The 17,078-nt window shown below is 40.3% G+C and overlaps 1 protein-coding gene across 2 annotated transcripts in view; it reads left to right on the top strand.

Moving 5' to 3' along the window:
* The window catches only part of ssh2a (slingshot protein phosphatase 2a), a 33,122-nt gene that overhangs the window by 1,635 nt on the left and 14,409 nt on the right, over nucleotides 1-17,078 (top strand). The window contains exon 2 of one of the 2 annotated variants that reach the window (XM_083886106.1): nucleotides 2,256-2,299. In XM_083886106.1, coding sequence (XP_083742232.1) covers nucleotides 2,256-2,299 — 44 coding nt within the window. Of the gene's footprint in view, nucleotides 1-2,255; nucleotides 2,300-12,439; nucleotides 12,761-17,078 lie in introns of those variants that run through there. The other variant, XM_083886105.1, reaches the window with a different exon arrangement.

The raw sequence follows: 17,078 nt of genomic DNA, 5'->3' as shown, positions 1-17,078 counted from the left end.
AATTTTGCTCGGTGGGGGTATTTTAACAAGTCCTGAAGAGAATAAAGTTATAGGCAGTGACAACATTAAACATTTAAAAGGAAATGTAATTACAATTATATCCAATCTAGGGCAGATCAAACAAACAGTGCCCAAGTCAAACATTTAATTGACCTTTGAGGCAGTGAAATGATCCAATGTGGAGGTTACCAGCTGCTTGTCACAAGACCCATTTTGGATGGGGAGCAGCCATGTGAGCTCTCTTGTGGGATGTTTTTGCTGAGAGTGGGGACAGAGAGCAGTCACAACCTGGGAAAGAGACGGAAGAGCTGAGCTGGAAAAAGCTGGGAATGAGCTCTTAAAGGAAACCCTTGCAGCTTGAATGTTGCTGCTATTTGAATGCATCTGTGATAGGATCTTCCCTGTATGCTGCTCTGAAATTGCTTTTCCAGCACTTTGACAAATGAAACACAGATCATTGACCCATTGATTAATAAGGTTTGCTTTACAGTGCAGAATAGACACCCTTCAGTGGTTGTGCACAGTAATCTGCCTAGCAGCACATCACATCCCCTGTTCTCATTGGCTTTAAGACCACTCCCTACACATCCATGCAGTGACATGGTAACCATGGAGATCAGCCTGTACATTATACCCAAACCATGAGCAGGCTTATTATGGTATTTGTCATACATTGGAAAGTATATACAGCACAGTCATATCAGTGGTGTGTGTGTGAGTGCTTTGCAGAGGTGTAATAGTATACTGGTATCTCACTTGTCTTAGAAATATGCTGAGCTCTGCAGATCTGTGGTGTGCAGGGAGCATATGAGTCTGAGCATGGATTCCATTTCTTCTGTGTCACCATAGTTTGCTGTCTTGACTGCAGACTGTTGGGCAGCTGATGATGATGAGGCAGAGATCATCTTTCAATACCTAATCACTCATGTAGATGCACCTTCCTCCTCCTCCTCAATCCTATGCTCCTCATGACCTACTGCATTCAGCTCTCTGCCTGATCTTCCTCCTCCATCATCATCATCTTGCATCAGCGTTAATGAGCACTAGCTTTTGGACATTAGTTATTGTTTATCTTAGTGAGCCATATGGCTGGGCAATATATCAATATTCTATCAAAACTGTGAAAGATATTGTTTTAGATTTTAGATGTCGTAATAGGTGACGACTTAATCTATTATTATTATTATTTTTTTAAAGACTGTTGCTGTGCTGATATTGAGACATTTAATCAAATATTGATTCAAATTATAAAGAAAACATTGACATGGAATAAACATATGAATTTAACAACTCTTCATCTTGAAGTAGCGCTGGACAGTTATGGCCAAAAACATTATCACGATTAAAAATCCATCAATATTGATAATTATTATGAATAAAAAGTCCGATAATTTAAGATTAAGGTTTGCCTCTGAGAGATTTTTGAAAAAATAACAAATTGCAGCAAAAAAATTCTTATTGAACAGAAAAAACAGAGTGTCTCAAGGTTTACCTAAAAGCCAAAAAATGCAAATTTTCTTAAGAATATCACACAATATTTACAATAATGCAGTCCCTGTCCTATCAGAAGCACAACCCTGTGAAAAGAAAACTTTCCCTCAGCTCAGTCAAAAATCTGTGTCCCGCTTTAGCCAGTACATTGTGACATAGCCTAAAAATATTGTAATATTATTATGAATCCATGCATATCTTTGTGGGTCCTTTTACATATGGGGAAATGTCTCTGTGGTTTTGCTTGTGCGTGTGTATTTGCCAGGATTGACAGATTGATGCCAAATAAAAAGTTCCCAGAGTTTTGTGAGGGATTAGTGAAACAAGCAGGGATTAAAATGGTCAATGTGGTGAACTGCGCTGGTTGCAGTGGTGGGGGAGGAGGATGATTGCATTTTGGAACGGCAGAGCAGGGAGGGCACGGACACGCAGTCTGTTTCAGACTTATCCTTGGTGCCTGCCCTGAGCCTCAGTTAAAATACCACACTGACCCTGCCATGTGACTTGAGTCCCAGATGAAAGTCTGCCAGCAAACGTGGCACTCTTTAATGCAAGGTTAATTGAGTCTGACTCAGCATGTGAAGCAAATGGCCACCCAGGTCTCTGGTCAGTGTGTTCTGTATGAGTAGCAGTTCGTTACAGCACCTCCGACTGTGAATGTTCGCCAGTATAGTAAATTGGCCCAGTGTGGGATCAGTAATGTCAAATCTATTCTAATCTAATTGAACATTAAAATTATTGTTTCTATCTTATTCCCTCTTTAGGAGTCCGGCAGTGGTGAGGATGACCGCCGCTCTCAGCCAAGGAGGTTAGACCACACTGAATGTCCAGTCTGTTTTTGTCCACACTCCTGTTCAGTAGCATGTATAAAACTGTAAGTCAAGATTTAGGCCACTAGGGGGCGTCGCTACATCACATTTCCCCAGTTTACTCAATTATTGTGTACATTTACAGTCTGATTTAGCTGTTACATTCATTGTATACAGGAAAGAATAACACCTAATTTAATAAGCAGAATGTAAATGTATGCTCAATGGAAACAAATTCACATAGAATAACAAAACCCTTTGCTTGAAGGTGTTCTTCAATCGACCCAGTTTTCCCTTATCACTTCAGCTGAGTATTTTGCATTTAAGGTTCTGTTGTACACAGTTTACAATAAAAATATGCATACTTTTCTTCTGTGAATTCTACAAAACAAACAGAGAAAACACAAAATGTTAACACTGTGGTGTGTCCTTCTATCCCTCTGCATTCAATACAGGTTTGGTTTTGTTCTTTTTACTATTAAGAAATGTTTTACCACTAAACATTAAGTTAAAATACTATGTTAATATGAACGTGCCCACACTGTTTCGCCCCCCCCCCCCTTTATGTATGTTTGGTTTTTGTGCATTTTAAAGCCCTGCTAATTTATAAAAGCCAATGTCTGTGTGAAAAGAGGGAACAGTGTGAGACAAACGAAAGAGAAAAAAAGAGAATATGAACTTAATGTTGGCACTATTGACACTTGAATTATTATGAATTATTTGAAAAGGTGTGTGTGTCTCAATTCATATTCAAGATTCAAGATTGAAGAGGTTTATTGTCATATGTTGACAATAAAGTTACATATATTGTAACTGCAGTATTAGTACACTAAGTACACTTATTAGTATACTGAATGCTACTGCACCTGAGACTTTGTGTAGTAAAGACTAATACAAAAAATTAATGGAAATAGGTGCTAGTAAATACATTATTTGTGCCTTTTATTATGTAGTAAAATTCACACAGTGTATTTTGAGGATTATGCCAAAGCAACCTAGCGACAGGGAATATTTTTCTAAACACTTTTTTACTGGGGTAAACGCTCACGTCACAGCTGGGATTGATTTTCGTGACTCTTCCTCACTGTTGTGGTTGACTGATGTGCGTGCCTGTACTTTCATAAAAGATGCAGACGTCAACATTTGTTACTGTACTTTTGTCTGAGATGACTCAAGTGGCTTTCTCATTGTGCTGAGCTGGATTCTGGGCCACGGCCCTGGAAGGAATTCAAACACATCGGCTTGTGCGTGCGTGTACGTGTGTGCACGTGCACGCTTTTGTTTGTTCTTGTGTGTGTTTGTCTTTGTTTTGTTTCATGAAAAACAAGGTCCTCAATGTGTTGAAGGTTCGCACACAGTCTGCATCACTTCAAATGTAATTAAATGTTATCCGCACTACAGTCTCTCTGTGGGGACATTAGCAAACAATCATTAAATAGTAAGTGGAACACCAAATCGTGAACAGACTTTCCATCTGTAATGAACTTTGGAAGGGGCGTGTGTCAACTATTCTATGATTTGAAGTGCGATTTAATACGTCTCATATTTATTATGTAATTATTGTTTAAACTGTTTAATATAGCAGGTAATGAGATGCTGCAACACGACTTGAATGATGCACTCTTTCTGCGTTCACCTCAGCCTCAGACAGTTTGATGTCTTTACCTGTGAGTCTACTGCAGATTGAAGGACTGGTCTGAGTGAAATGCTGCGAATCTCCTCTTGTCAGGAGGCTGTAAACATCAGATACAGGATATCAAGTAGTTTTTGTAGTGTGCTAATAAGAAGCACTGCTGAGTTTTTCTCTTGTGCCCCTTTTCCACCAACAATTCCAGGAACTTATTAACCTGAGGAAAAGAATTCCCAGTAATCTGTGTGGTTTGTGTTTCCAGAAAACGACACTCGGTCGTTTCCTGTAGCCGACTCAACGTCCTGCAGAGCCTTCCTTTTCTTTTGCTCCATATTTTTGAAATTACAGATGGCGAAATTAATAAGTTCTGTCTTCGTCTTCTTTCAAAGATCTTGTTTAAGGGTGGGTTGCAGTCGCACTGGCTTAAACAGCTGCAAAGGTTGCTCCACCAATCAGTGTTCTTCAGCACACAACCCCTCTAGAGTTCCTGGTAATCTGAAAAGTCCCTCGTCACGAGTAGGTACTTTCGGTGAAAGTTTGGGGTCGAGGGAAAGTTTTTTCCCCTAGGAAATTTTGATTGAAACGTGCTGAGGTTTTTCAAAATCCAGGTTAAATGAGAAAAGTTCCTGCAGTGGAAATGGCGTATGTGTTCATTTCTTTTTCGTTCCTTCCACTTTCTTGAATACATGTCCTGGACCCAGTCACAACATGGGCCCAGTGAGAACTTGCTTGGCAAAAGCAATTGCATTTGAAAAAAAGTTGATTCCCACTGGTCCACAGTCTATGAGAATCAAAGTCTCCAGTCCTGAGCTCATACACACAGCAGAGGTTTCATCTGCTCACTGTCGGGCCATTCAGTTAAAGGGACACTGTGTAGTATTTATGGGTTTATATAACCCAAAATCCACTTTTGTATACATATTATGTGCTCCTTGTCTAGTCGCTGTATAATAGTTTTTGTTTCATTTTCGTAGTGTTTTAAAAAGTCATGTAAAATAACATGGTCGCGGGCCGCGGTTGCATAGCCACTATTAGCAGCGAGACGCCATGTTTCTACCGAAACCTATAAGGACAAACGCGAGAGAACAAATCAAGCGTCACTTTACTTGTAGCGGAAGTCCCGCCTCCTCTCTCTCCGCTTCGTCTGCTACGGCCGCGGTAGCTCGCCCTCTCCCTCGCCTCACAAACCTCATCTGCTGACACGGAGAAAGACGATGAGGACAACATTTGACCGGCTGCGGATACCGTAGCGCTCAGGGAAGGGAGGGGGTGAGCAGAGATGCAGTTCTTGGTTGTAAATTTCAGCCTCTCCTCTAGATGTCACTATAAGCTACTTACTTCACCTTTAAGTGTTTTGCAATCTGCACACATGCATGGCATTGGCTAATAAAGAGATATTATTAGCTGTATTAGCCTAGCAGCATGTTGAAATGATTGCATTTGTTTTTCATGGTCAAACAGAAAGGTCTGTTTGGTTTAGAGATGAGCTGTTTCAAACACACAATGTGTACTTTCTACCACTCAGGGTCTGTCAGTCAAAACAGTAAGAAAAGGCTGAGGTTGAATGGACCTTAATTATATTATAGGAATTGTCTGCATAGAGCTTCGATGGCGGAACACACACCAAGCTGCAAGGAATAATTGTGATTGTATAGTGTCAAATACACACTATATAGCGCAAATACAAAAAACAACACACTGACTTGTTGTACCTGATATTTCCTTCCTCACTTTGGTGTTTCTTAAAGTATTTGTGGTACTATTCAAATGTGGTTGTGCGTTTTCTATGTGTTTTATGGTAGACACTGAGGTATCCCAAAGTCCTGCAGCCAGCACAGTATAATATACAGGAGAGTCATAGGAGAATGTGTGTGGGTTTGTAAGTTGTGCACTGTTGCAGTGCTCAGTAAATTCAGTCAAAGTTCTGTAAAGCCTCCATGTTTGTCGGTGTCGGTAAATGAACCATCCAATAATAATAATAGTGTATGACTGCAGCATGTTGACGGTTCCTGGATCCCATATGCGACATGGGATCCAGGAACTTTCTCGGTGTCAAGACATATTAAATCAATGAAACGCGGTGACATCACTCCTGCAACCCTCAAACACACCCCGATAATTCTGAGAAGGACATGTGGTCCCTATTATGTGTTAGGTAACACAACATAGCAGCAGCAGCTGCTCTACATTTACTATATGCACACGCTCATACATGCAGATCTTATTCTCCATATGTCTGACATCATTTTAGTCCTGTATGACCATTTGGCTCAGTTACCTGAGCATTGGCACAAACCCACACACTCTCTCAGGCATGCAGGGTGCAGCAATGGGCCTTGCTGAGTGACCTCTAACAGTGTATTACATAAGAGCTGAGGTTCATTTAATTGTGCAGTCCCCACCCTACATATGGATTCAAGTAGCAGTATGAAGCAATCTAATCGTATATTTCCGTTCTTGTGATTTCCTATATATGTCTTTGTTTGTTTTCTATTTGGTTATTAAGTCGACTCCTCACTGACTTTCTCTGTCAATGTGTCTTTCGCACAGATGCACACAAGCAGCTGTCTGTTGTGGCTTTATCATGCCAATTAAGTATAGGGAAGGTTTGAGCAAAAACGTTGAAATCCAGAGTTATAAAACCAACTTTGAGCGTTATTGTGAGAGAAAATGGTGAAAGCGCCTGATGTGTTAAGTTCTGCTGTGGCCGGTGGATTAAATGGGTGCTTTTCCTCATTTGTGACTGCCTGCAGGGCTTTTAGGTGACATGACACATCTGTCAATGATCACATAGTCGCAAAGCATTTGAAGCATATGTTTTTAATGTTTCACTTTGCGTTTGAAATCATCTGGCAGTAAACCTTTCAGATTATTTTTGGTGTGGTTGCCAATGTATGACTCTAGATTCATTTGACCATGGTTCCTATATATAATCACTTTAAAATAAAAAAATGTTTGGTGTGTAGACTTGAAATAAGCCTTAAAATAAGATAAGAAGATCCTTTATTAGTCCTGCAGTTGTGAAATTTACATTGTCATGGCAAAGACCGTAAAGATGAAAGTAATGAACATACATTTCCAAGAAAGTACACTATAGATACATATTAACAATAAACTATAAAAAGTTAAAGATTGTCCAGCAGATAATAGCTTGGTAGTCATTCTCCTCTCCCACCACCTCCACTGGGTCAAGGGGACAGCCAAGGACATAGCTGGCTTTTTTTAAATCAGTCTGTCCAGCCTCTTTCTGTCTGCAGCTGAGATACTACTGCCCAAGCAGACCACTCAAAAAATAGATGGCTGATGCCACTACTGAGTCGTAGAAGGTCTGAAGGAGTTTTTCCTGAACTCCAAAAGACCATAGTCTCCTCAACAGTTAGAGTCTGCTCTGACACGTCCTGTGTGTGTGTGCAGCAGCATGATCAGACCAGTCCAGTTTATCGTTTATGTGAACAACCAGGTACTTAAAAGATGTTACCATCTCAGTGTCCATTTCCTGCATGTTCACCAGTATTGGAAGAGTGTTTCCTCTGGAAATATATACTCGATAATATGTGCTGTGAATGTGAAACTCGAAACTCGAAGTGGACCATGCAAACAAAGGAGAACCACATTCTTTCTTGTATGTGAAAGCCACCGTAGTTCCCTGATGCTGGATCCTTGTGTTTATGCTGTAAAACGGCATTGGTATTGTTCACACTCACCTCTAAAGCTCCACATAAAAAGTTCAGGTGACAGTCCCTGGTTTTATCTCTCTCTTGATTGATAGTATATTGGATATAGAAGAAAATACTGATGACTTTGGCCTGAATCAGTGCATTGTTCCCCACTGCAGTCAAACTACGCAGTGGAGGACAAAATTCCATGTGAACAAAGAAGAGCGGTGGTTAGTTTTCTCTCCCTGACCTTATTTTCTATTCTCTTCCTACTGTACAGTATTTCTTTTAACATGACACAATACAGGTAATGGTACTATTTGAATGATGAGTAATTTGAGTAGATTTCCTTTATTCTATTAGCATTAGAAAATACATATGGGTAACAAGATGCTTTGTAGAAAATATGAGAAAAGAAGTCAAAATTCTCACACCCTTTTTGATAAGCACTGTTTTAATATACTTTACAATTATAACAAGAAGTTAAAGCTGGGGGCAAAATATCTGAGCACGGACTCCTCATGTGGAGACAGGTTTCTTCAGATTTCATGGGTGTGGTTGCATATGATGTATTTAATAATGATATTTAATAGTTCTTCAAAGAGAGGGATTACTTACTTTTTTATGTTTATTTATTTTACACAATGAAGAAAATATATATCAACATCTGCTGCGATATTGGTATGAAAAATAAATATTAATTTCACAGAGAGTAAATGAACTTTGCAGTTGGATGCAAGGAAAAACGTATACCTGTAGTCGTTCTTCTTAATTTTGTAAGTCTCCTGGTGACATTTTGTGCTTCTAAAGTCAGGGCTCTGGCTGAACAATTCAAGCACATTCACTTTTATCCCTTAATCCTGCTCTGTTAACTGAGATTTTACGGTTATTTGACCTGTTGGGAGGAAAGTTTCTGGCCCAGTGGGGTCCTTTCTTCATCAAGCGCTGTAGTAACCTTTGTACCATCTCCACACAGGAACTCAGACAGTCACCATTAGCTTCTTGGTGACCTTTCTGAAAGAAGTCCTCCCTCACTGATCAGCCTGGCAGGGCAGTCTGTTAAAAGAAGAATTCTGGCTGTTGGACACTTCTTCCATTTAAAATTATTTAGGCCATAGTGACTTTTGGAACCAGATTGTTGAGGCTTTTCCCAGATCAATACCTCAAAACCCTCTCTCTGAGCCCTGCATGCAGATTTTCTGACATCATGTATTTTTGCTCTGATTTATATTTTGAGTTATGAGTCTCATATTCATAGATGTGTGGATTTCCAAATAAGGCCTAAACCATTTTCTGTTGGTGGACTTAAATCAAGATATTTCAGTGTTGAAGGGGTTTGAATAATAATATTCAAACCCCTTCGCCTTTTCCACAGCCTTAATTTGACAAAATTCAAACAGTTTTTTGTGGAAATCAGGCTGATTTCCACTAAATCTGATAATACAAACAAATTGTATTATAAAAACACAATCATCCTCAAGGAAAATAATTTCTTCAGGATCTCAATTTGTGAGCAAATTTACAGCTAGTGCTTGTGACCCACATTATGTGTTTCGTGCACAGACGTCCACTCCTAACCGATTTATCTTTGCCTTATCTGGCTGTTGAGGGATGTCCATGTTTTTCCAGGGTCTCCTGTCACAGCTCAGTAGGCTGAGAAGTTGGCAAACATTTGAACTAAAGGCGTTGTAGTCCAGGCTGTTCTTTGCTTAGTTTACAGTATTACTTTGAATTGTTTACATAGTTAGAGGCTAGGTGTTTTTACCTGCTGTTGCAACATATAACCTAGTTTTTTTTCATGGTACATGCAGGTTACATGTGAACCTTGAAACAGGTTATCAGCCCATCCCTAATTATTGCATAGTTATCTCGGACTATGTCTGGAACACCTGGCTATTCACGATAATTAGGTTTTCAGCTGACCTAATTGTTTGGACACATAACGTTGCTGAACCTAGACCTGGTTAACTGAAGCTACCCCAGATCATAAAGTTGACCCCACAAGTCAGGACTGTAGGCAATCAGCAAAATATAAGAGAATGTGAGTGTGGCTGAGTGTATCTTTCTTATAGGTGTATAAATAATGGTTTGGTTGTAACAGAATGTGACTCCCATCCTCACACAAACATACAAGCACACATCCTCAACTACAGTACAGCATTAACAGACAGAGGAGGATGTGGTGTTGTGCCCCGTGTGTGTGGCTTAACACCACAACAGACTCTCATGTTACCAACACCATGGGAAAAAAATATATGACTAAATTCTGGTAAATTTGACGACACTAAATGGAACCACATGAGCAGAGCGGCTGTGCGCGTGTTGGCAGAGCTCGTCGGCTTGTGATCTGCCATGTGATGCAGGAGCTGCCATTAGGAAGGTGAGAGGAAGTTAGGTGTAGTGTGACCGTTGGAGACGGTGTGTTTGTGTTTCATATGTGATGTAATCGGCTTAGCTTTGAGCAAAACACATGTGGAGTCTAGTGTCAAAAACAGATGCAACCATAACCTGCTGCACAGTGACCTTCTGACAGGTTACAGCATGTCAGGAGAATCACATTTTAGTCATGAAACACACATTTTTGACATTCATTTAATTGTGTGCAGAACATCGATATATGACGGACAGATAGACAGGAAAAAAAGGATTATAGCATAATAATAGGACCAAACTTCTGTGAAACATTCACAGCTCACAAGCAACTTAAGAGAAATGGCCTATTGAGCTTTTATATTGTTGTATATGCAAGTGAGTAAGTGTAAGTAAAAATAAACTAAAACACTAATATACCACAGTATGTTTGAGGTAATTTGGAAACTGTAACCTTTACAAAGTGTGTGTGTCTGCAAGTTGCATGGACTACTAGCAATGGACAGAGAAGTTTGCAGTTTGTGAATATGCTAAATCATTGTTCAACAGCACATTTAAAAGTGTCCTGTTTCTCAGCCAAACTTCCCTGTTGATAACAGCCCTTACATTAACAGTGTCCTAAAGCGTTGCTGCACTGCACAGACCTCATTTAACTACAGATGTTTTACTTAAAAATAAGAAGCTGGTGTGAGATTTGATAGGAGAGGGAGAGTGTGTGTGTTTATGAATGTTTTCAAATTGTTGTTAGGTTACAATGGGCTTTGTATGTTGGCAGGCCAGCATAATAAAAAATGTTTAATAGGATTTAAAATGAGCCAAAACATTATGTCCATATTACAGCATGGAGTTTGTTGATACTTGATACCTACATGCTAGCTCAATGTCAAGAGTAATTTCTCCCCCAGACTTTCCTGACAAGACAGGCTCCACTACTATATCACTACTTCACCTAGATGCTTCAGGCCTGCAGCTGCAGCAGTGGTGCAGTCTGAACGCTCACCCTCAGCCTGTTTCTCATTTCGTCTCAGCTCCTTATGTAACTCCACCACAAGGTCTGTGTGCTGTGAGAAAAAGAGTGCAGAGAAGCCAAGTGAAATCTCCTCAGTGAGCTGACTGCCAGACCGAACGCCCATGTGGGTTTAATTGTCTCCATTACATTGGCTTATTGAGCACATTCTGTATTGACCTTGCTGAACCAGGCTGCTCAACCAGCTGCTGGGCAGCAGTTTATTCTAATAGTATTAAGAAATGATCAGGATGACTAGAACATATTATCCTGACCTACAGTGTTGTCCAGATTGTAAATGTGGATGGGCAATAGTAGGCATGAGACAATATTTCCTTCTGACAATTAGTCTGACAAAAAGTGTTGTGATTCTTTAAATTATGTCAATATTTGTTTTATGTATTTATACTGTATTTAGATAAAAACCAACTTGTATTAGATTTGTAGTCCTAAGTCCTTAATAATATACTTTTGAATCTGCCTCTCTACTAAAGTAAATGGCAGGACTCCTTTTTATGATGCCACACATTTGTGGGTTCTTCAAATCTGTCATAAAATATGTACGTATTTAATGTATCTAGGGAAACCCAAACACCACAGTGCTTTTACTTTTATACAGGTAAAAGATGTGTTGTGTGTGACATATTTAGCAGATACTGACATTGAAACAGTGTCTAGTTTGCTGTGAAACAAATGCAAGTTGGGGAAACTGCAAGAGGTTTATTCCTCAAAAGAACATCTGATGTCAAAGTTGCCTATAGTCACTATAATCAAATAATGAGGATGCTTACCTGAAAAGCAAGCTGACATTTTTAAATCACTCATCTGAACCTTTAACAATTTTCCCCATCACGATTATTCCAATAATGGAAATTCACCATGATCATCTTATTGTGACCACTTCTTATCGTGGTGTTTGATTATATCGTATACCAACAACCACAAGTATGCAGCTTTATAACCAAACTGTTCAATCAGGGAGTTTGGTTAAAAGCTGTTAGAAAGTATACATGGTGTAATCTGTTTGCTGGTGCAAACATTAACACTTTCACAATGCACAGTTGTCAGACTTTGCGCACCAGCTGTTGCGCTTCAGCCAGAGTCCATGCAGGAGTACCATGGATGATTTTATAATACATCCACGAGGAGTACTGGGACTATTCCGTGCTGTCCATCCTCCTTCTCTTCCTCCCCGCTGTCCTCATTGGCTCCCCGCGTTTCCCCAAAACACGTGGCTCCAGCTCCTCCCTGCCATGACTTTTCCTGTGAGAGTTTGACCGAAGTCATATTATGTCCCACGCTGTACACGGAGAGGGACCGTGCAAGCAATGCGATACAATATTATGAAACCGTTACGGGAACTTCTTTAAAATTGGACACGCCCTGGCTGCATTATTGGGACACCTCGGGCAACCACGCGCAGGAACACATTGTGTCAGATTTATTTATGCGTCACGCTGCTCAGTTTAATGCAATAGTGTGGGTTTGGAAACATTTCCTTTTTGCGGTGTGTGTTTCATCACCTGTGCGCTGTGTTGCAACTATTAAAACTTGAGGACATCCGGAGCATAATGACTGCGGGAGACGAGTGAAAGTTTTTTTATTTTCTGTCTGGGACCAAGTACACCCGACACCTTTCTCCGCTCCGCTCTGCGCTCCACACCGCCGGCATGACGCTCGGAGCGGTGTCCAGCTCTGACAGCTCGTCGGCGGTCAGCTTCTGCTCCTGCTGTGGGGCCAAGATGGTGCCTTACTTCAGCGACGACGCGGTCGTGACAAAAAATGAAATCAACCAGCTGTAAGTTTAAACGAACAAAGTTCACTGTGAGACATGCTGTAGTTTGAAGTGTTCTGCTCCAGTCAGTCAGCCACTGGTCACACATGAAACTGTCTGTGTCTGAAAGTGAACTGCTTTGTTGTGGATTGTCGCATTGTTAAGGCTCATGTTTAAATATACAGCAGATGAAATGCTTCATATTTGGAGTTAGTTGGTAGAAGGAATAATATGGCTCTCTACTCGAGTGATCTCATGGTTTGTGTAAGTTAAACTGTTGTTGTCCACAAATTGTTTTCAGCTCCACATGAAAAATAAGGTCAAACTTGAAAGTATGGAGTGAATTTACTTTATTAAGAAACTCTGCTCTTTAAGAATCTTAAAACAATATATTATGACTTATGTTTTTTATCGTGAGTGCAATGGATTACTTGTTAAGTCAAGACCTTTCTTTTCTTTTACTCAGCCTCTACCTGTCTATCATTTTTGCTGCATCTCTAGTTATGCCATTGTGATTTTGCTCACTGTATTAACCATGCAAGACTATTTCTCCATACACTTGACTTCTTATGTCTCAAGACTTGTGAGTCACAACATCAGTTCCAGCTGTATTTCCTGGTGACGTAGCAGGCTCTTACTCATGCTGCCGCTCCTTTCTGACCTTACTAAGACATAAAGGCTCCACGTGTGATTCATCCTACATGTTGTACAGGTCCAGACACACTCTTGCTCTAGGAAAGCTACATTGCTACTAATTTGCCCAGACAGTTATGTTATATATCACCCGAGTGACATAACTTCATAGTGTATTTGTTAATTTGCTATTGTTTTGGTGTTTCTACTCATCGTAGTCTTCATATCATAGTCTTGTTTGAACACATGACCATTGTGGAGAAATGATAACAGTCCTTATTGATGTGGAATTGAATTTTAATTCTCAAATAATCAGACAAAATATCTAAATAAGTGAACAAACTAAATATTTTCATGGTTTTCCTAAGTTGTAATAGAGAGTGTGCCAGGCACATACAATCAAAGAGAAATATCCCCAGTATTACCATTATCATGGTAAATCTTGTGATGTGTGACTAGGCTACTAGGCCTCTACAGTTAAGTTTAGCTCTTTGCTTCTCAGGTCAATAGTCTATGCTAAATATTATATGTGTTATGGGATGTTCTGAGAACAATGCATAGATTGTCTTCACTGACTTATCTTGCTGTGATCTATTCTGTGAGCTATCGAGGCAGAGTGAGGCAAAGGCTTCTTTTTGCTTGTCAGTTGCAATGAGATTTAGTTGACTTGTCCATACAGTGAAAACAAGTCTGCCTGTCAGGACAGATCAAAGGCCCGTCTGTTCCTGTGTTTCCAAATGGTCACATGGAGCAGCCTCAGATAAGCTCAGCAAATATGGGGGGTGTAGGGACGTTGATGCAGAAATGACTGCAGCATTACAGTGTTTTCCACAAAGTTGTTAGATTTCCATGAAGTAAGTAATTGGTTGTTCACTACTACTACTAGAATTGGCCTCCTGTCTGAGGACAGTTGGTTGTTTGCAACAGGATTGTGCTTTTGAGCTTTTTGAGGAAACTGAACATTTAGTTGAAATGGACCCAGGTTCAAAGGAAAGTTTTCTGTTTATTTTTACTTGTATTTTTCACAAGGAAGTTTTTTGGGAATATATTAATACACCACACACATACACCCACACTCTTGTAAATATCAGCAGATGTGTGACTCCTCTGACTTCCTGGTTTGGTTGGTCAAAGTGCATAATGATTGTTTTCATCCCCACCCATTGTAATATCCAGGATTGACAACGGTGCTTGTCAATCCTGGATATTAGGGTCCTTTGTTTTATTGCACCGTGTGTGTACATGTTGGCTTGTTTAATGTTTGTGTACATGTGTCGGTTTGCTTATAGTCTGAATGCCTGTAAGCGCCAGAATGTCAGCAGGACTCTATAATGTTTAACCAGTGTTTGAGTGAGTAATTACAAGCCCTGGGCCAGTTGATGGAGTTAAGTATTGTCTGTGGCTATATGGCATCTAAAACACCCTTGTTATCCTAGCAATTTTAGAAATACCGGTAAACCCCTCTCTTCCTCTTAAGTGTTTTTGTTGCATAGGTGTTCTCAAAAAAGAAAACGGATAAGACCAAAACGTGACTAAGTGGCGTGCTCGTGTGCAGGAACTCAGCAGGTCATCTGAGTTATAGGCAGCTGGATATAGGTCAGTTTTTATAATTGCGTGTCTGCTTCTGTTTGCGTGAGATGCCTAGAAAATCTAATAACATGCATAACTTGATTAAATGTCATGGTATCTGACCAGCTCTACTTTGTGTACCTCACAGTGAAGCCTGTTAATAGCCATTTGATGGTGTTTGTAAGTGAATGTGTGTCCTGAAAGTTCTGTTTTTCATTTTCTTTTATTTATCTATTTATTTTTTCCCATATTGTACCCTATTTCTCCAAGTTAAACTAGTTCCCTGGTGTCCTCATGAACATGTCTGTTACATGCTATGGTCAAAATACCAAAGGATGAAGCACCACAGCTGTTCAATCACCTTGACAAAACAGCCCTGTTCAGAACACTCTGTTTAGTAGTATCTCTTTAAAAAAAATATATATACATTTTTTTTATTTAAAGTAAAATGAAACTTAAGGGGCAGGAAATGACATCAGCCACAGAGGCTACTGGGAGCTAACAGTAGCATTTGGAAAAGTGATCATTCGCAGGCTCTAGCAGGCACATTGCCGTCATATATAACATGTATCCACTGGACAGATAAATCCTCTGAGACTGGAAGTTTGTGTAGGACTCTGTGCTGTACTGTGGAGACAAGAATATAACTTTTTTTTTTGTGACATCCCAATGAATGTGGAAGTCAACATTGCATGTTTTATCTCCTGTACTTAGACTGAGGAGGACCCCAAAAACATGAGTGAGTCATCTTTTCTCACACTTTGCCGACTGAGGATCTCCAGAGTCTCAAATATAAGGATTTAAATGTTTAAAAAGTTGATTTGGAACAAATCCAGTATTTGTGCCACTGCTACTACCAGAGCGACATATGGCTTCATTTTGACTGAAGGGTTTGTTTAAACTGTAAGTTAAAATGTAATCTGAATCCTTCTCAGAATAGCACTGCAGGTATGTTTAGTTTGTTGAGATGGCTGCTGTTTGCACCATGGTCTGTGCCCTGGGTCGCCAAGGATACAGGACTAAGACCTTAGCGAATGTTGCGGCCTTCTCACACACACACACACACACACACACACACACACACACACACACACACACACACACACACACACACACACACACACACACACACACACACACACACACACACACACACACATACACAGAAGACAGTTGGTCTGGGCAGTATGTCAACTCTCTGCTGGTTGATGAAAGTCTATCTTTAGTATGACCTGGTATCCCTTTCTGTTATCTTGCCTGGTCCTCTTTGGCTCCTGCTGCTCTTATTTTATCCCTTCATGCGCCTCTGGCTTTGAAAAACTTATCTACCTCTAAACTTTCTTGTGGAAATTATCTTGAACTGGACTCAAATGAGGACAGTGACACTCCATACGTTACTTTTCCCTCCGCTGATCTATTTGTCACTGCCTTCTTTGCTTGTGACATTGGCTGATAGTCCACTGTGAGCGCACACACACACACGGCAGCCAAATCCCTGCTTTTCCCATTGGGCTGCATATGCGTAGGGTGCAAACTCATAAGGCCTTTGCAGGCCCTGTCCTCTATAGAGCCAGGCCCTATATTTATCCCTCTCTCCTCTTAGGAGTGACTAATATGGACACGGGCAACTGGAATGGGGGGAGGGGGGGTCACTCAGTTATCTGCCCACTGTGTGGAGTGGTCCTTACATAGTGATGATTGTGTCTGTGACGATTGCCCTAACAAGTACCTTCTGCTTCACTTCAGGCTGTAGCCTGGGAGTACTGAATGCTCAAAGATGACCCACTGCACTCTGACTGGTACTTTTCACCCTATTTTCTTTCACCCTATCTCTTTACCTGTCCTATAGTAAGTATATAATTGCAGTTACTCTGACAGAACAGAGGCCTTTGCAGTTGTCATGAGACATTTTGGAAACATTTCATATTTGCAGCAGTATTTCATGCTCCTGCTGTGCCTAGATTTGGATTGCAGCAAACATTGTTGCTCAGGTTTGAAACTCTGAAGGTGTCAATAACAGCACATTTACATCACATACTGAAGATTTTGTGTAAAGGGACAGTAAGAAAAAAAAAAAATGTTGATGTTGACCGTCCGCCAAACCTCTGCACACAACTCTGACTTTTTATGCTGTTTTATC

This window comes from Microchirus variegatus, assembly GCF_963457635.1.
Source record: "Microchirus variegatus genome assembly, chromosome: 3".
NCBI classification, from domain to species: domain Eukaryota; kingdom Metazoa; phylum Chordata; class Actinopteri; order Pleuronectiformes; family Soleidae; genus Microchirus; species Microchirus variegatus.
The sequence above is the reverse complement of the archived record's forward strand: the minus strand, read 5'-3'. Positions and strand labels throughout refer to the sequence as shown.